General features: G+C 34.8%; 1 protein-coding gene across 1 annotated transcript in view; it reads right to left on the bottom strand.

The window, feature by feature from the left end:
- LOC143248505 (protein APCDD1-like) overlaps window positions 1–21,807 on the bottom strand; it is a 73,675-nt gene that overhangs the window by 23,207 nt on the left and 28,661 nt on the right. Inside the window, exon 3 of the mRNA XM_076496921.1 lies at window positions 1,278–1,857. Within this exon, the coding sequence (XP_076353036.1) occupies window positions 1,278–1,857 (580 nt within the window). The remainder of the gene's footprint in view (window positions 1–1,277; window positions 1,858–21,807) is intronic.

Here is a 21,807-nt window from a genome sequence, read left to right on the forward strand (position 1 = left end):
GCGTTATAACGTTCGATCAATCCCACTATTTGTTGATAAAAGAGTGGTCCAAGAGTTGGTGATGGGTGGTGATGTCTAACTGCCTTCCTTCTAGTTTTACACTGCTAAATTAAGGACAGATAGCGTATATAGCTATCGTGTAGCTCTGCAGGAAATTCAAACAAACAAACTGTTGAGATAGGACTGACTTCGACGATACTTTCACCCTACTTAGGACAACTAACAAACTTATTAATCAATGAAATGACGTTAAGCAGTTACATGCACGATAATTTTCCCTGGTTAAATTATGCACTATAAACACAGTAGATGAAATCCTTCCCGCTCTCAGTTTCCATTCTTCAGCAGAATTTTCCAACGATAACTTTGCTGCGCGAAAACAAATCCTTGTTGCGAGTTAGGTGTAAAGCAAGTCGTGATTTAACAGTATTTCATAACCTATTTTTAGTGTCAATAATATTCTGTAAAACATATTAAAAACACGAATAAAAAATAACATTTTCTGTTTACAAATATTTTATGTTTGAAACAGGATTGTGATCGAAACGCTGCACGATAACAAAACATATTTTAAGAGTGTTTAAAGTAATAAAACTCATTATTTTTGTTATTATTTAAAACGACTGCCAGTATTAGAAAAGTATCATCACTTTTAATAAGAATAAACTAATTAGAAAACGTCTAATTTAAAGCTTTCATTTAGCGACAGACAATCTTCTTCAAGTATTTATTTTTTAAATGTGCAATAAAGCAAAACTATTTCTATAGTAAAAGTAAGACACAACATCCTTTGGACTAATGAAGCTTAGCTGTAATACTTTAGTATAGCTCTATGTTTGTCTTCCAGTCTTACAACGGCATGTCTGCGGACTCACACTGTTAGAAACTGTGTTTCGATACCCATGGTGGGTAGAGCACAGATATCTCCTTGTACAGCTTTGTGCTTACTTACAAACGAACAAACTTACATCTATAATGTACTTTCCTTGTATACAACGTTAGAAACTAGGTTTCAATACCTGTGGTGGGCAGAGCACTGATATCCCATTGTATGGCTTTGTGCTTAACTTAAAAGAAACTAACTTTCCTTGTAAAGGTGTTTTTTTTTCGTATTCCAGTTGAAATAGGTGGTTGCACTTCATACTTGATATAACAAAATTATTTAATTTTCTAACCCTATAGAAATTTTTTCAATACTGGATAATCATATACATTCATTTTTGAACTCAACACCTTGAATATTTATACCAAATATATTATAGAAACACCATTCTCACCTTATTTTTCAGAAGAGGTGGTTGGTAGCTAGTAGGGCGATACTGCTCCCTCTTGTGGTATTGGGTGTGGATGTCCCCTAGAAAGAGTTCAATACGCATATTTCTTGGTCGGTGTCGATGATGAAAGGATCGTCTGTGTTCCACACGCATAAGTTGCAGCTCATTGAAAGTAATATACAAAGACGATAAGCAGTTTACATCTTCAACAACTTCTGTGACATCATTTCCTTTCCTGTGGTGAACGCCCTCGCTGTAGCTATACACTTGATATTTCTTGTATGATCTCAAAGGCTTCCTCACAAAACCTGGACAGGATCTACTGATTCTGTGTTGAAGGTTATGTGCCATGTCATTACTGTACGGCACTAGAAATACATGTTTAACAAGATATTCTGCTTCCATTCCTCCTGGAACAATCCATGATGGTTGTGTAAATGTAATGCGTCCTATTGCGGATATGAAAAAAGCTGGTAATGTGCAGGAGTCGTCAAGATAGTAAAACTGCTCTAACAGAAACGTACCATTAACAAAGAAGTGGTATTTTCGTAGTAAATATTCAGGACCAGGTCTAGTTTCACACCTGATTCAAGAAAAAATGAAATTAATATATTTTTCAATTTAAACCTGTTTCATATATATCTTTTAGATGCAACATTATAATATGAATTCAACTATTATAGAATTACGTGTAACTGTTGAAATGACAACTCATAAAGAGAATTTGTTCTTCACCTTACCCAAGGAATCAGAAACTAAATATTTATTTAACACATTAATATGCTAACATACTTCATTTATTATATGAAGATATGTTTTTGTTGGATTCCCCACAAAGATGTTCGAGAGCTATTGGCACTAGCTGGTCCAGATTTTGAAGTGATAGACTAGACGGAAGGCAGTTAGTAAACATCACTTTGGATACTCTTTACCAACGAATAGAGTATGTGTATTTTCTCATAGCAAAGCCACATCGGGCTATCTGCTGAGCCCACCGAAGGGAATCGAACCCCTGATTTTAGCGTTGTAAATCCGTAGACATATCGCTGTACTAGCGAGGGGCTCCAACGAATAGTGAGATATACCATTGCATTATAACTCCACAACATCTAAGTTAGTATATATATATACATTCGATGAAAAGTTTTGATCTCGCAACCTACAGATTGGGGGTTGAACGCCAAACCACCAGGCCACACAAAACCTGGTTTGGTTTGTTTTGAAATTCGTGCAACGCTACACGCGGACTATTTACGCTAGCTGTCCCTAATATACTAGTGTAAGACTAGAGGAAAGACAGCTAGTCATCATCACCCACCGCCAACTCTTGGACTACTTTTTTACCAACGAATAGTGGGATTGATCGTAACTTTATAACGCACCCACGACTGAAAGGACGAGGGTGTTTGGTGCGACGGGGAATCGAACCCGCAACCCTCAGATAACAAGTCGAACGTCTTAACACACCTGTCTATGCCGGGCGTGCAAGACTTGAGTATAAACAAAAGAGTTTAGTTGTATCATTTTAACTTTTTGTACAGTGATAATTTTTAGTTTGTGATGAATTTTGTAAAATACTTTTTAGATATAAAGTTTCCAGATGTTATGGCTGCTGTTGATTTCGATGAAAACCTGTAAACAAGGTAGAAATACAATTATTGTATGCCTTTCAAAATATCATGAGCTGGTATTTACATATCAACTTTACATATGGATGTTAATGATTTGATTTCAAAAGATAGTTGTAACAACAAAAAACACGAAAACAATTTTATATATGCTTATTTCGCATTAGTGAAAACAGTAATTTTCTTTTTAAATTAACATGCCAATAGTTTCTATCAAACTGAATTGTCAATCCTGGAGATACCCTATGGAAAAAGTATGAAACAACCTGAGGGCTGCAAAATAAAAATAATTGTGTTGATGAGTGTATTTCCCAAGGTCTCTGTATTTTTACAATATCATATTATTTTCTTATTCCCTACCATCACCAGCTGAAAATAGTCAGTAGGATATAGCGTTAAGTTCCCTCTTTAGACAGTAGAAATTTTTGTTATTTTTTCAGTTAATTTTTTCTCTCAAGATTTTGTATATTTACTGTTAAACGTAAAGCCTTACAATGGGCTACATTTGCTGTGTCCACTACATGTAATAAAAACCGAATTTTAGCGGTATAAGCCTTCAGACTTACTGCTGAGCCAATGGGGAATTTATATTTTCAGGAAGTGTACAGCAAAAAAGTATTCCAAAAATGTGAAATTCAGTTTTTCAAATATTCGAGAAATTGGGTCACTGTGGTACCTAAACGAAGCATGAGCTTGACAGGCTATAAGTCTTCTTCAGGAAACGTGTAAAATAAGAATATTCTTAACAAATTATTTTTACAAATTTGTAAAAGTGCAATACAGGGAAAAAGTAGCACTCAAGCCACTATTTGAAAAGTGGTTAAACGGTACTTCTGGTGTCCATTTTCATCAAAGGAAATGAAGAACATTTGGAAAACAAAATTGTGTTTACGTAAGTTTCTTTCAACACGACACACGAAAAGAAAGTGGAGAAATACCATTAGGCGGAGTTGAAAATCTACTGCTGCTAAAATTATTCATACAACCTCTTGTTGCTCTGTCTCAGAAATTGAAGAAACTTCAGTTGTATGTGATAGAGACAGATCTGAAAAGGAAAAGCGCGGAGAAAGCAAAATTCCGCATGTATTGGATTTGGGTGATCTCGTTAATACAGTGGGTTCAATATTCAGCTATCCGTCATCCAGGATTTTGTTTTTGATGCAATATTTTCGGCAAATTAAATTTTTCAATATACTTTAAAAGAATAAAGAGTTGGGGAAAACTTTTAGTATTTTTACATCGACATGCAAAACATCAAAAGGTCATCTGAAGGAATTTCAGAAGTAAAACGAATTAGGATCTTTACCGAAAGTATACCAAACAATTGGTATGAAAATTCTTAAATATACAAGAAGCAGAACATTGCTAAGCTGTACTTGAAAGTCTTTCTGTTTTGATAAGAGTTCATGAACTCATAACATTGCTTCTGGTGTAAGTTATGAAAAGACCGTCGTACTTAGAAATAGAAATTTCTTCAAATTAGTTGAATATCTGGCTTTTTTTTATTCTGTCGTAAAAAAAACTTCAGAAGAAAGATCAAGTAAAACTTGAAGATGACACACAGATCAAGCTGTCTCTAAAACTATACAACAAGATCCAGACTGCGTTTTGATTGTTTGTTTTTGAATTTCGCACAAAGCTACACGAGGTCTATCTGCGCTAGTCATCCCTAATTTAGCAGTGTAAGACTAGAGGGAAGGCAACTAGTCATCGCCAACTCTCGGGCTACTCTTTTACTAATGAATAGTGTGATTGACCGTCACTTTATAACGCCCCTACAGCTGAAAAGGCGAGCACGTTTGGTGCGACGGGGATTCGAACCCGCGCCCCTCAGATTACGAGTCGAACGCCTTAACTCACCTGGCCATACTGGACCCGGCTACGTGTTGACTGCTGGTAAAAATGCCATGTGTTTTTCGATTGTGCTTGACTGAAGAATAAATATTATTTCAATCACACAGAACAGATAAAAATGATCTTTCGATTTTCACCCGTACTATGTCTTTTGTAAAAGAAGATGGTGAGGCCAATATCAACAATTGTTTCCTCAGGTGTTTATCTCTGATAGATACAATTAGCATCAGTGTGTATAACCTAAATTATTTTAGAGCCAGACCGAAAAACAAGAATAATGGTCACAAGAAAAAACAAACAAAACAGAAGTAACAGGTTAATGTTAGGACTTTCTTCGTGTCACACAGTTTCCATTCTCTGAATTTCGTGTTGCTTAACACAATCAACTGTTGTATTGAAGTGGTGGTACTCTTCGATATAATTCAAAGTATGCCTAGCTACTTTTCACTTAAACTCGTCACTTGGTTGTTTGAGAGTTGTGAAGATAACCAAGGGTTATCTTCGTACAGCTGTCTCAAGTTTGAACTCATAGACAAGTCAACAGTTTATTGCTTATTGTTTTGAAGTGAAGCACAAAGCAACACAATGGGCTGTCTGTGCTCCGATCACCATGGGTATCATAACCCGGATTCAAGCGTTATTAATCCGCATACATACCACTGTGTCACTAGGGGAAGCTAGTGAACAACATCCATTTTCAATTCTTGTCTGATCGAACAAGTGTTGGAATATGACTGTTACCAAAGTACAGATTACAATTTTTATGAAAAAGGGAAGTGAACCATGAACTAACAGTTTCAAAGTACGGAAACCTTATCTATTAAGATATATCAAGCTCTAAACTCATCTTTGAGAGGTCGTACTCAGTAAGTCTCCCAGTTAACTTTTGAGTGACATGCAGTTTGACAGAATTTCTGCTGTTTGTGCTCTCCAGCGTTGTTAACGTTTCTGAAGACAACATCTTCACAGAGAAAATGGTAGAAAATGGTAATTTTCTGAAACAAAGTTAGTCGCGGTGTCAACTTCATAAATTTCAAATTTGTAAGTATAGTCTTGGAGTATGGCAAGACTTACAGCATGGTAATCAGCCTTGTCAACCAGTATGATATCACCCTCGATCGATGGTGGTAATTACGTATTTGCCAAAGAATTGATTAAGTTTTGAAAAGGTATTTTTGCACACCATAGTTTTTGTTACTCTTTTAACGCAAAGCTAAACAATGGAATATTCACGCTCTGCCTACTGGTTGAAATCAGTCTCTAGAATCTAGCGTTATAAGTCCGTAAATCTACCACTGATTCACCGGGGAACAGAAAATAAGGAAGTTTGCAGAATAAATAACAGAAATCATCAGAAAATTTCGGCAAGAACAGTATAACCTTTAGTGAAAGATAATCTTTCGTACACCAAATGTGATGAATCAGTTCTTGATCTACAGTAAATCTTCAACTCAGACTGTCGACACAGCCAATGTAAATGTACAAAAGAAGTCTCAGCAACGGAAAAGACACAGATCGTTTCTCACTTTTTTGCACTCCTTGCTAACTTCCCCAAAATAAATCACGGTTCTTTATGAAACATGTTTTTGATTCCCAAGTCAGCTTATCAGGTGACAAGGCAACTGATGATTGCTCAATAAGTAATTGAATTGAAAACTTTCTTAGGTCATCTACAGGTTAACAAAGACCGTTTCAGGTAACCCACCGTGTAGCCTTGTGTTTAACAACAGCAAGCCTTGAGGAAGTGACTGCAATGACACTGAGAAGTATATTGGAATATTCGAATGTGCAAAAAGAGTTTACTACCATCGTTTCCCAACATTTTCGTCACACTAAGAATTATGCTGATCTTGCCTATTACTGTTGCGATTGGAGAAAGAAAGTATCCAAACGTAAATTAATTAAAACGTGCCTAAGATCAGACCAACCATGACAAAAATCTGGTTGAACTAGTAGCAAGTTCGATCGTGCGTAAAATCACACAAATGCTGGATTTAAGCAACGCTTTGTGATTTTACTTCAGTGAAAGCAAGAAAACGAAACTTTCAAATTGTAAAATTTTGAACGAATATAAGAGGCATGTTTTAACTGTTTCTGCCATATCCTCTCGAGCTTTAATACAATTGATTTGTAGTCTAACGGTTTTGTAACTCGAATATTATTCCAGTTGTTACACCCTACTGGTCTCCTACTGCTTCACTAGCGTTGAACTAGTTGTTATCAAATTTATCGTTTTGCAGTTTCATTTGCACCATTTTAGTGGAATTGCAGGCTAAACTGATTTTATGTAAAATATGTTTTCCTCTGGATGTTTATTTTCAAAATGGCAAAACACATCAGTAAAGTGGAAAAAATTATAAAAAACTACCTGTCAAAGAGGCGAGTATAATGTAAAGGTTTATCTAAGTTTTTCTGCATTCTCCATTTAACCTGTTGTGGAAAAAATCCAAACATGAGTAACAACTCCTACTTCATGTTGTTATTTTTTCAGCGAAATCCGTCTGCAATTCATAGCGGCACCAAGCTTTTTCAGTTTGAAGAATTTTAAGTTTTAATACTTTTAGGCTTTAATGAAGCAGTCGAAGAACGTAGGAATGTGACAACTAGATAATCCGAGTTAGTGATTTTGCTGCACATTTGAAAGTAAAATGAAAAGGGGAAGAGCATATTTAAAGCTTGACTAAAAATAACTAGCCTTAGGTGTGTTTTTATTAAGAAACAATTAGATGAAAATTGAAAAAAATTCATAGTTTAGTTTTAACTTGCTGATTAGTTTATGTAGTCATCAAAGGTATAGTCCCAATTTATTTAAGCGTGTTTTATTAATTTAGATGTGTTATACTATCATCAAATATACAAGACATCCAGAACTGTACTTTAGCAATGTTTCACAAACTTTAAACCTCCTCTATTTTATTCTAATGGAAGTCAAAAATGTAGGTTATATCATCAAGTTAAAATAGTGATCAATAGTGTGGGTTACGTTCTCAAGTTGGAATAGTGGTCAACAATAGAAAAGTACTGTGTCTTACAAAAGTATTCACCCCTGCAAAGTTTCCACATTTTGTTGCCGTTTGAGCTTACAATCATGAAACTTTCAAATAGGATTTCATATTTAGAATCTGCAAATCTTCTCCAAACTGTGAAAGCTGAAAAAGACTTTGATATTACGTAAGTAAGTTAAATTTTCAAAGAAAATTAGAATATTCTCAATTGCATAAGCATTCAACTTTTTTGCTACGGCAACCTTAAATCAGTTTATGTGCAAAATATTAGTTCGAAAGGTTACAAAATTTGTGTAATGGTCTCTGACCGTGTGTAATCAAAGTTGTTCAACTTAATTTCACAGTTAATGACACAACAAACCAAATACGAAGGAGCTTTTCGAACAAGTCACAGATAAAGTGGTTACAGAACAGAAAAAGGTTACAAGAAAAGTCGCTGATTATCCCTTTGAGTATGGTAAAGTCCATCATTAAGAAGTGAAATATGCTTCATACCATCCAGACACTACCCGATGAAGCTGTCCTTCCACTACTACTAAGCAGGCAGGTAAGTAGGAAACTGATTATGGTTGCTACTGTAAAGCCAACAGTGACTTTGAATGATTTGCAAAGTTCCATGTCTGAGATGGGATTACACATCGACAATATCCCGGTCCTTACACAAAGCTGGCCTGTAGGGACGAATAGCAATAAAGAAGCCATAGCTTAAAAATAGTCATCATAAATTTCGTACAGAGTATGGGACAAAGCATGTAAATGATATTGCAGATATGTGACAGAAGGTTTTTGGTCAGACAAAAACTGAGATTTTTGTTTTACATTTAAAGCATTATGTCTGGTGCAAACCCAACACAGCACATCACCCAGTCAACACTATCCTGACTGTCAAGCATAGCATTATGATAAAGACACGCTTCTCATCACAAGGGAAGTTTGTGAGGATTGAGCGGAAGATGGATGTCTCAAAGAGGATCCTGGAGGAGCATCTGCTTGAATCAGCCAAGAATGTGAAACTGGATCGAAAATTCAATTTCAGCAGAACAATGACTTGAGGCACAAGGTCAAAGTCAATCAGTGATGTCGAGAAAACCCACTTGTAGAGAAATATATATGTAAAAACGGCTCGTTTGGGTTGAAAAATTTTTTTACGTAGAGGAGTGAACAACGTTTCCTCCACAAACCGTAGAAAACATTATACGCACACACCTAGACAAAAAGCAAAATCAACCAACAAAAGTAAATATATCTCACGAATAAAAAATCACGAAACCATATACTGGTGCATACCATATATTCCCGACATCAGCAGAAAAATAACCATCATTTGGCAAAAACTAGTAACAAAATATGACATTCCAGTTAATACCAAATTTATTCAAAAACCAGACATAAAACTGAGGTTTATACTATGTAAAAACTACACTGACAAACACCACACCAACATTATTTATAAAATACAATGTGATAACTGCCACAACTTCTATATTGGAGAAACAAGTAGAAAAATGGAAACCAGATTCAAAGAACATAAAAAGTCACCTTCACACGTTTTCGAACACTGCAAGTCAAATAAACACAACATAAAAAAACGCCAATATGTGGTCAGCTTCCGGTCAGTTACCTCTATCTTTCTTTGTGAACCTGAGGATGACCGAAGAAGGTCGAAACGTTGTTCACTCCTCTACGTAAAAAATTTTCTCAACCCAAACGAGCCGTTTTTACATATATAAGTCAAAGTCACATTGGAGTGTTTTCAACAGAAGAAAGTGAATGTCCTGAAAAGGTCCAGTCAAAACCCTGGCTTCAATAGAAACTTTATGGCAAAACTTGAATATTGTAGTCTACCAACGATCTTCAATATACTTCTCAGAATTGAAGCAATTTTTGCAAGAAAAATGGAAAAATCAATGCACCATTCCATTGTACAAAGCTGGTAGAGACCTATTCAAAAAGACTCACAACAGCAATTGCTGCCAAAGGTACTTCCACCAAGTACTGACTTAGGGGACTGGTAATTACGGAATAAGGAATTTCAATTTACAGCTTTTTTTGCAGTTCTGTTGACATTCAACCTTCTTCACACATAACAATGTTAAGTTTGATCATTAGAGTTTTGAATAAAAACAAGTTAATTAAAAAGTATTTACATTATTTGTATTTCATCAAAATGTGGTATTAATGGTCGAGGTGAACACTTTTAGAAGGCACTGTAGACACAAGGAAACGGATAACAGCTTCTAGCATAACACAATTCTTTATTAACAGTTCTAACGTGTATAGTAGGAATTATATCGCTCAGTAAAAACTTCTAGTAATACAGAACTTTAACATGGATTTACGCTCATTTCCTCAGAACCAAGATGACTACAAAATATAATATTTTGTATGTGTTTATTAAATTAACTTGCAATTAATATCTAGATAATTTTATAATATATTTGACTTTCTAATAAACAGAAAACAAGTCCGTTATAATTAGTCTGTTAACATACGTACATACTTTACATACATTAACACACTTTTTTATAAAGTAGTATATTGCAGTTCCGTTGCATAAGGAAGGCAGCACCTGACGTGTATAGCCTTATTCAAACAAGGGGCATATTCAGAAATAAGGAGTAGTCCTTCTTCAGCAGCTTCTCAGAAGTAACTGGATTATTAATCCAGCCCTAGTTGTCGAACATCTAAACTACTGTCCTCCGCTGGTACAGCGGTAAATCTACGAATTTACAACGCTAAAATCAGAGGTTCGATTCCCCTCTGTGGGCTCAGCAGATTGTTCGATGTGGCTTTGCTAAAAGAAAACACACACCCTTCTTCAGTTTTGACATGAGAGAAGTGACACAGAGGAATTAAGAAATAACTTCATTGTTTGTTTTTATTTCGTTTTCATTGTTAAGTACAAAGCTATGTAATAAACTATTACTGTTAGGTTCACCACGGGTATCGAAATCCGTTTGCTTTTTTTTTTCTGTTTTTCATTACGTTATAATTCTTCAGAATTACGACTGAGCTACTGGGACACCTAGTTCACTGAAAAGGTTTTACTATAAGAAAACAGTAAAAACAATATATATATATATATATATATATAAAACCTTTTTCTCAGTGTGGATTTACCAATATGAGTGTAGTATATACCAGCGTAAGAAAGAGAGATGCCATGTTAGAAGAAACATTGGATATTTTTTTGCAATGTCCATCATACAGAAGATTTAAAACTTTTTTAGAGCGAGAAACTCCGCTAAAGGATATCGTGTAAATAGTACTTGCCACGTTTTCTCTCACGTAACTCCAGAGCTGACAGGTGAATAGTATCTATTTTATTCTCCCAACTTCCTCGCTGTTGGTTAGGTTCAAACTTATACATAACATAGCGATTAAGTTAAACAATTCACAAAATTTCAAATCTGTTTTCTCGTTGACAAGTAACAATAAAACCGAAACCTTAGCACTTAGTAACAGTCAAAGAAAACAAGAGGTTCTTCCTTCAATATATAACTTATCTGATTTAATTCACAGGTCATACATCAATAGCTCTCATTAACACTTATCATATTTTAATAAGGTTGATATACATATGTTACACATCATATAGACTTAACGCATATTTCATATTAAAGGGTTTGGCACATAAAATATGCTAACAGAATTGAAGTATTCTATTTCAACGGATAGGGAAGCATTTCAGACAATATATTTTCCAAAACCGTAGTACATGTCTTAAAATGTTTTCCCTTTGCAACTCTCTAAACACACACTTTTACCAATATATTCAAACAGTTACTTGGTTAGCCACGTATTTTCCATTTCTATATTTATCTCTTTATCTATTTGCTCCCCCCCGGTGACACAGAGGCATGGTTGTAGACTTGCAACGCTAGAAACCGGGTTTCGGTACCCGTGATGGACAGAGCACAGATCGTCCATTATGTAGCTTTGTGCTTAACTTTGAACAAACACAAGTACACTTTATCTATTTATTTATTACAGCGCACATGTTAGTGTTATAATAAATAACATATCACCATTTTTTCCAGGGGATTCATAAGGTTTACAATAAGATAAGTATATAGATAATATTTTAACCGCATCCTATGCGTTTTGGATGTATATGATTGACGAGAACGACGACTTGCCAACATCAGAGCCCGTTAATTTGGCTGGACTTACAACGCACATGCAGCCTAATTTGAAAGGCTACATATATATATATAGCAGTGTATGACGCTTAAGATGGCAAAGACTTATCTGTTGATCAGTATAGTGCGTGATATGACGTTAGAATAAGACTGAAAATAATTATAAACACATCTTTCTTTCTTTAATTTGTAAATATTCTAGTAACAGTAAAGTATAAACAGCATTTCAACCGTACATGACACGTTATGGCAATTAGTGAAAGGCCCAACCAACTAGCTGTAACAAGTAAAGTATGTATTTGAATGCTATTTGCACAGTCTTCTTTCTGTAAACCTAATGTCAATAAATAAATTTGTAATTAAAATTAAAGAGGACAGGACTCGCGGAAAATGCAACACGTCTCCATCACACAATTCCAACATAGCCAATTTTGACACTAGGAAAATACAGAAAAACTGAAAACTGTTTGTATCATTATTTGGGACTTGCAAGAAGGTAACGTTGTACCAAATCCTATGCTAGTTGACATATACATGAATAGTTCACGAAAATCCCACATTTTGCTTTCCTTACTGAAAAGTTGAGCAAAAGACAAAAATTCCTAAAGTCACTATATCTTTGTTTGGAATCTTCAAAGAGTGTCTTTGAACTAAAACCACATAAAATGGTTGAAATGTGGCTAATAAATAACTCAAAACTCCTAAAATCATGTAAATTGGACAAAATATCACCAAGTAATTGGCCCCAAAACATTGTCATGTGTGCGTTCTGACCTTCTAAAAAGACTCAAAATAGAGTACTCTAATTTTTTAAAATTCAGTATGTTGGACGCATGAAAATAAATATTTCTGCCAATTTTCATCTTAATTGTTGTAAAGATGATTCTGAAGAAGCTAAAAATATACATTTTCATTTTGTTTGACTTTTGATCCCATAAAATTGTTAAAAACATCTAAATAAAAAAATTGAAAATATTTCTGAGTGTGCTAGATCAATACATAACTCTATCAAGATTCAGGTCAATCCACCGAGAAGTAAAGTAATGGCGGTCGATTGAAAAGTGTTTGGAAAAATAAGAAAGAAAGAAATACGAACAAGCAACAATAGAAAAACAATATGTCTTTCTGCGGAGACAGTTCTGGTCTTATCATGAGGTAATGTCACACAAATTATCATTTAGTCCTGAACATTTTCTCAAAATATTAACAGAGAGATAAACAACGAAGATTTATAGTTGTAACTTTTTTTTTGCCGAATCGTTAACCATCATTTTAGTTCATGAAACGAACGTGTAAATGAGTCGTATTCTCAGATTACTTCAAGTAATATAGTAGGAGCTACAGAAAAACTGGAGGCTTACTAGGAAATGTTGTATAGAACTATAACTGAACGAGTTGAATAAACCTCCATTGAATTTGAAGGAAAGAAAGATATTGAGTACAATGTACCACAGAGTGAAACTAACAAATGTGTTGTGGTACCTTCACCAGTGTCTATTTTTAGCAAATGAGCATTTATTTCAATTTCCAGTAGCTTATCTTATCAAGCTAATGTATTGCTCAAAACCGGTTAAAATTGGTATCATGCAGGAAGAATAACATTCTTCTCAGGAAGCAGGCGCCAACAACGTCAATGATGATCTCTCAGTGCAAAACAAGGGATATTATAGCTCTGGGACTTTACATGATTTGCCAGTAGAAAGAATCACTGTCGCTTTTTATACAGTATTCGCTACGTTATAGTAGTATTTCCTGTCAGAAAGTACGTGTGATAATCTGACTGAATGACCAAATTCTGTAAGTAGTTAGCTCGAGAGGAATTTATGTGGCTGCTTTACCTGACTTTTTATATTAAGAAACCATGCTACAAATGTACATAAACTGTGAAAATTGTAATTGTAATTGATTTAAAAAAACCTTTACGGTAGAGATGTAAGAACGTTGATGCTATTGCATTTCCCCAAAGGAATTGTCGGAAGGACCACATTGTGATGATTCTTCACAGTAATACTAAGATAAGTAACAAAAATGAATTCTGTAATAGAGGAATAATAAAAATAATAATTAGTGCTATGTTTTTAGTCAAGGTGTAACAATGGTGATGCAAGATTATATTTTTTTAATCAAAAGCGTGAGTTATAGTGTTTCTAACATATATATGTCACTTATGTTAGAAACACATGCAAAGTATGAAGTTGAAGGCATCATCCGTGGGATTCGTTAGCTTCATCAGCCTCTTAGAAACTTTTACTAATTGCTCGTGAGTTCTTGATTTTGTTAGTTACAGGGTTTGTATTAAGACACAAGTTATGCACAGAGAAGAAAAAAGATAATACAATATCGTCAATATTGAAATTAATACCAACAGTTGCTCTTGTAATGTGTTTTCTATAGAAAATATGTGATTTAATCTGATTTGATTTGGTCACTTCTATATAATAAGTGCTGTAATTGGCAAATATATAAACTCACCCAATATGATGCAACATATGAATCCAACTGGTGGGAGAAGAATTATAAAGAAGTTAGTATTTCGAGAATTCGAGATAACTGAATAGAATTAAAAAGAATAGACGATATTTGGTGCAAACAATTGCCACGTGGTTGTTGTAAATTTATTTTACAAATTTGTATGTTACTTACATAGGCATAACAGTCACAGAAAGCGTTCATTCCTAAAGGAAATATAAAATATTTAGCTGGTGTACTAAATAAACTTTGTTTATTCGACATACAGAACCATCATCGCTAATCACTGGCCACTCCAAGACGGCTTTAATTTTATACGATTTGATCAGACGCGTCACCAGTCCGCCATTTCTTTGCTGACAGCTGCTAGGACACCAAATACTGCGTAGACAAATAACAGGATGAAAAACTGCCCACCTACTTAACTAAACAGACAGGCGTACTATAGTTTAAAAGGTGACAGAATCTGACAGCTGAGAGCTAAACACGTGGAGAGAGACATTGCTTTCACTCGCTTCTGTCTAAATAAACAGACTGGGATTTTCACTCGCCTGAAGATTTAATAAGATGGAATTGATCTTATTAAGGAATATGTTACCCCAAAATAAAAAGGCAACAGAAAGGAAAGCATTTCAGACACTTTCAGATGATTTCCATAATCGTAATCTGTGTCTTAAAATGTTATATCTCTATAACACATTCTAAATACACATATTCACGAGCATATTCAAATATTAACCTGGCTATCCACGTATTTATTTATTTCATATATCTACGTATTTCTCTATTTGTACACTTATTTATTTATTTTTCTGTTCTGTAATTCATCCACTGTCTACATCTATTCATTCAATCTTAGACCTATAGTTATTTCCGTCACATCACCTGAATTGTCTATAACTATACCATAAAACATTTACTGATATCTGATTCTGCAGTTTGCTTAAGTAGATTTGCATACAGATAAGTCAACGACCCCATAATTAGAAGAACGATAATATCTAGTTAGCAGTGAGTCACTGATATTTGAAAAATTGAGGCCGAATAGTTATAACTTAGAAGGTAAAAACAAAAAAAGGGGGTCAAATGCAATAAGATGAAGGCAGTGCACATATCGACACAGTTGAAGGGGGTTAAGTGCAGTAAGATGAAGGAAACCAAAACAGTGCACACACCAACACAGTTGAAGGGAGTTAAGTACAGTAAGACGAAGGAAACCAAAACAGTGCACACACCGACACAGTTGAAGGGGGTTAAGTGCAGTAAGATGAAGGAAACCAAAACAGTGCGCACACCGACACAGTTGAAGGGGGTTAAGTGCAGTACGATGAAGGAAACCAAAACAATGCGCACACCAACACAGTTGAAGGGGGTTAAGTGCAGTAAGATGAAGGAAACTAAAACAGTGCACACACTGACACAGTTGAAGGGGGTTAAGTACAATAAGATGAAGGAAACCAAAACAGTGCACATATCGACACAGTTGAAGGGGGTTAAGCGCAGTACGATGAAGGAAATCAAAACAGTGCACACACCGACACAGTTGAAGGGGGTTAAGTGCAGTAAGATGAAGGAAACCAAAACAGTGCACACACCGACACAGTTGAAGGGGATTAAGTACAATAAGATGAAGGAAACCAAAACAGTGCACATATCGACACAGTTGAAGGGGGTTAAGTGCAGTAAGATGAAGGAAACCAAAACAGTGCACACACCGACACAGTTGAAGAGGGTTAAGTGCAGTAAGATGAAGGAAACTAAAACAGTGCACACACTGACACAGTTGAAGGGGGTTAAGTACAATAAGATGAAGGAAACCAAAACAGTGCACATATCGACACAGTTGAAGGGGGTTAAGCGCAGTACGATGAAGGAAACCAAAACAGTGCACACACCGACACAGTTGAAGGGGGTTAAGTGCAGTAAGATGAAGGAAACCAAAACAGTGCACACACCGACACAGTTGAAGGGGGTTAAGTACAATAAGATGAAGGAAACCAAAACAGTGCACATATCGACACAGTTGAAGGGGGTTAAGTGCAGTAAGATGAAGGAAACCAAAACAGTGCACACACCGACACAGTTGAAGGGGGTTAAGTGCAGTAAGATGAAGGAAACCAAAACAGTGCACACACCGACACAGTTGAAGGGGGTTAAGTACAATAAGATGAAGGAAACCAAAACAGTGCATATATCGACACAGATTAAGGGGGTTAAGTGCAGTACGATGAAGGAAACCAAAACAGTGCACACACCGACACAGTTGAAGAGGGTTAAGTGCAGTATGATGAAGGAAACCAAAACAGTGCACACACCGACACAGTTGAAGAGGGTTAAGTGCAGTAAGATGAAGGAAACCAAAACAGTGCACACACCGACACAGTTGAAGGGGTTTAAGTGCAGTACGATGAAGGAAACCAAAACAGTGCACACACCGACACAGTAGAAGGGGGTTAAGTGCAGTAAGATGAAAGAAACCAAAACAGTGCACAGTTGATCTTGAAACAATACTCTTTATCTGACTTAGTTTTTTTGAACCAGTTAATCTATCAGTACGTGATTAGAGTTTTATTGCACGAATAATACATCTTTTGACTGTCAGGACAAGTCTGGCTTAATTACAAAGCTTCAAACATACACACATGTCCAGTCATAGAACAAAGAAAGTTTCTCTAACTTTAATCAACCAAATACAAAATTGCGATATGACCATTCCGTATTCTTATAGAGAAGTTGGGCAAGCAACATGTGAAATTCACTTTGTACTAATCTCCAGTTGAACAATACTGAAGAACAAAACTATGATGTAAGGCTGGTGTCCTTTGGAAAAATATTACAGTCTCGAGGTACAGGTTGGAAACGGTCAAGACCGAATTGTTACAGACAACTAAAGTCTGGAAATATTACATAAACTTATGAATATCATGGAATTTAAGTTATAAAAAAGATAGAAATTGTGCTAGCCACGGTTACCAGTGTACAACAACTAGACAGCTATCACATATGTAACTATTCACCATCTAGCAGTCTAGCTGGTTATCCATATTTCCATCTAACTAAGGAAAATATATCTAGAATAACGCTAAGGTGGACTACATAGAAAAACAGATAATTTTCTATAATAACGTATTTAATCAAGTTACAAATTAAATATAGCACTGAAAACAGTTACATAGATGTTAAAAAACAGACAAACTGAGCAGTACCAATATTGAAGAGTTATTCATACGGAAATGTCTTGTCAGAGTATAAACGAACTGAATAAAAATGAACTACATTCTTTGTTTCTAAAGGAATATTGAAGTTAAGATGGAATGCAGTTTTTCTTAAAATATGGTTAAAATAAAGATGAGTGAAGGGCGCTTTTTTAAATTTTAGATTAACTCTAATTATGAAAGCTCCAATATGAAGTTCAACTTTGGCATTTATAATGTATAGAAAAGAAAAATGTCGACATAGATTTCAATGAATCTTTTGTAATTCTAGAGTAAGAGTACTAGTAAATGTGTAATTTCTCACGTCACAGAAGTCTTTAGAGGTTTATAAAATAAATAATAAAGTGACATGAAAGAAGTTTTACATAAAGCCTTCTTTCAAAAGAAACGAAGAAATGTCATGTTCAATTAACCTTACGTTCCTCGCACATTAATACAGTCACACGTTTGGTTAGCACTGAAGATTCGCAAATACTAAGACGAATTCTCTAATTTACATAATATACAGTGTTATCGTGTTATAAAAAAAAGAAAGGTGTTAGTGAACTGGATGCCTTTCTTTCATCAGCAGAGCTTTCCCTAAGGACCTTTTTAACTACACGATCATATTTTAACTTATAATTTTTTACTACATGACGCTTTAATGCACCACATATATATATATACAACACGTGATCCAAAAAATTAAAAACATTCTAGTAAATTATTCATTTATCATCTCATGAATGAAATTTTATAATATTAAATATATGTTTATAAATATTTACTCATTTGAATTTACTATATAGGCGAACTTTCAACTGCACAAATATTTTTACACGTGCATAATTTGTAATCAACCGACACTAGGAAAACCTTTATTCATTAGTTAGTGTTAGTGGTTCTGTTATAAAGTTTTGCTTCTTGGATTACCACTATAGTGCATACATTTTCCAAAAGAAAAGTGGATATCGAAGACACTGAATGTAGATTATTTAATTATTTTTAAAACTTTCGTCATATTTATTAAACTTGTAAGCACATTCAAATCGCTTCATAATCAATTTTCTCTTTGTAGAATTCGTTTTTCATTAAATAAGCCACGTGTTTTGTGGAAGTTGTATCAAAGACGTATTATTTAGTCTTTCAGTGACCTGAAAGATAACTCACTATATATACATATATATTTATCATCAAGTAGTAATGTATTTATTACAAACCTAATCATATTAGGTTTGTAATTACATGTTACACAATGTAAGAGAACTATCAAATATATAGATTTAAGACTAATATAAGGCTAAGAATCAGGGCAAGCTTCACCTTTCTGTTATTCTCTGTTTATTTTAATAGTTGAATTTTACGGGTGTAAGGCAAGAAATCCATCTCAGCTTTCTGTTATCAGTGACCACGCTTTAATGCTTTTTTTTGTTGTTGTTCTACCTATTCTTTCTACACGTTGAGACAAAAAAGAAATACATATATATATATAGGTTGTTGATTACTTGAGACATTTATTAAGTTTACGTTTGAAAATTATAATAACCCTAAAAACTGCATTTCCTTTTTCGTTTTAACCACACCTCGCGGATTTATCGTGCATTTCAAACATCGCAGTCTTGGTTTCTGTCGTGTGGCAACGTAACAAAAGCCTGTATGTGAGGTAAAGCTGGCCATTTCCCTAAAACCCTCTCAATATTGAACATAAAAAGAGACCCCTGATACCTGTTTAACCTCCTCGCCCCCTCATTTACGTCAGAATGAAATACTATATTATTTTGTTGAAGTATTATTTTTTGTGGGCGTCAAAATGTTTGGATGGGCTTGCTTTGCGTGACTATATATGTTGGAATTTGTCGTCAAGGTGATGGGTATAAATTAAGTCACACTAAACATTCCTTTCTTCTGAAAGAATATATTTCACAGCAAAGAAAAACTGCTATATAATAAAACAGACAGGAACATTAGCAGTTTATAGAGAAAATCTGGTACATGATGATAGACAAATAATGTAGATATATGTCTCTCTGGTGGCTTGATGGTGGTTGCAAAGATATAATGTATATATATTTATTGTCCTAGTGGATTGATGGTGGTTGTTGAAAAACAATGTCTACTTATCGTTCTGGTGGCTTGATGGTGGTCGCTGAAAAACAATTTATACACTTGTTCTAGTGACTTGAAAGTGGTTGTTTGGGCAATTAAGTTTGTGTAACGGTTTATTTCTTGTTTTTTGATGAAAGGTGAATTGACAAACGTCCATTTTTGTAAAGAAAATGATAACCAGTTATTATCTCATCCATTAAATTGAGAAGAAAAGATGTTTATTAAGTGGACTATCATTTGATTAGGTTTGACATGACCAGGTGATTAGGGCGCTTAATTTATAATCTGAGAATCGCGAATACGAATCCCCATCCCACCAAACATGCTCACCCTTTCAGCCGTGAGAGTGTTATAAAGTTACGGTCAATCACAGTATTAGTTGGTAGAAGAGTAACCAAAGAGTTGGCAGTGTGTGGTGATCACTAGCTTCCTTCCCTGAGTCTTTCACTGTTAAATTAGGGACAGTTAGCGTATATGGCTCTCGTATGGTTTTTCACAATAATGTAAATACATCATTATAAAAGGGAGAAACTGGGGATTGGTTCTGTTTTATTTGATGGACGAATACATTGACTATTTTTAAAGCTACGTTTCAGAAACTTCGTAAGAAACAACAATAGATAAAAACAACATCGCAATACGTACAATTGTAAATGGTATTAGCTCCGGCAATTCTAATTTGGAATTATTTTAAGTTACTTTAATCTGAAAAAATTAGATTTTCAAGTAATGAAGAACTTCTGTTGTTGAGCTTTAAGTTTTTCACTTTACCAGGTCCGTCATGTTATTTAGTTAAGGGAGAGGAAGTTATTTCAAGATCAAGGAAACTACACCATCATATTAAAGTTACACATCAGCCACTGCTAAACGTCTTTGCTATTTTCATTTGGATATTGAACCTTAGTACACTCCACATTGGTATTTACTTGAAACTGTTTTTCACGGATACGTGGAAGATGCGTCAAAGCTATACGAGGATTATCTGCACTAGCCGTCCCTAATTTAGAAATGTAAGGTTATAGGATAGGAAGCTAGTAATCAATCACCCACCGCCAACTTGGGCTACTCTTTTGCCAACGAAGGGTGGAAATGACCGTTGCATATAACGCCCCAACGGTTGAAAAGGCAAGCATGTTTGGTGTGACGGGGATTAGAACCTGCGACCCTCAAATTGCAAGATGAACGCCCTAACCATCAGGCTATGCTAGGCCTAATCTCATTCATTTGATGACTTTATTAAATATGTGTAATATAATATGTTGATTAGTACAGGAAGTAAATGAGCTTGGTCAACCCAGTACGGCCAGTTTTTATAGGTTAGCTTTTATATTTATCCGACGAGAGTTGCTACTAACAAATCGGATATTATTTTTTAGTTATTTTTGTAGGGCTGAAGTAGCATTATTAGCCTAAGTATCCTGAAAAGCTTCTGTTGTAATAATGAAGTAACACTGTATTGAAATAAACTTTTATAACTTACATAGTACATAAATCAAGCGTTAGCTTTCATTGATCGCTTATGTCTCAATAAACTTTATTTTTCATGCATATATACATGTGACATTCTTGGTATTTACATAGAAGTAAAATTATGTAAAAAAAAGGAACTTCGAGAATTTTCTTTTTTTCTTCGATAACAGAGAATGTGAAACTTAAGTGATGTAGTAGAAAGAAAAGCTAAAGTCAGTTTTCTAGAACGTAGAAATACTTAGTTTTATTTGAGATAAACAGGAATGAATCGAAACAGTAGACTTGTAAAAAAACAAGTTGGAATGAATTAATCAAAATGAAACAAAAAAGAAAACAACTGAAGAAATAAATCGAAAATTGCAGAAACCAAAGTGGACTAAGAAAACATAGAAAGGCAAAAGAAGAAGAATGATGAAATGCTGACAGGTTGGTCTGCACTTTTCCGAGTCCAAATAGAAACATCTTTGAAGTTGGCACCTCGACTTCAAACGTAATGTTACTTGTTAGCTGAGTCATTCAATATCAGACAAGCCTGTAAATTAACAGCGCTACCACATAACACGATAGTTGGGACAGTAGCCAAACATGGTCAGGCATAAGATATCAAAGTCTAACTGACCAATGAAGAAGCAAAAATAGTCTAGATTAACACTAAACACAGTTTG

Source organism: Tachypleus tridentatus, chromosome 1 (genome assembly GCF_004210375.1).
Source record: "Tachypleus tridentatus isolate NWPU-2018 chromosome 1, ASM421037v1, whole genome shotgun sequence".
NCBI lineage: Eukaryota > Metazoa > Arthropoda > Merostomata > Xiphosura > Limulidae > Tachypleus > Tachypleus tridentatus.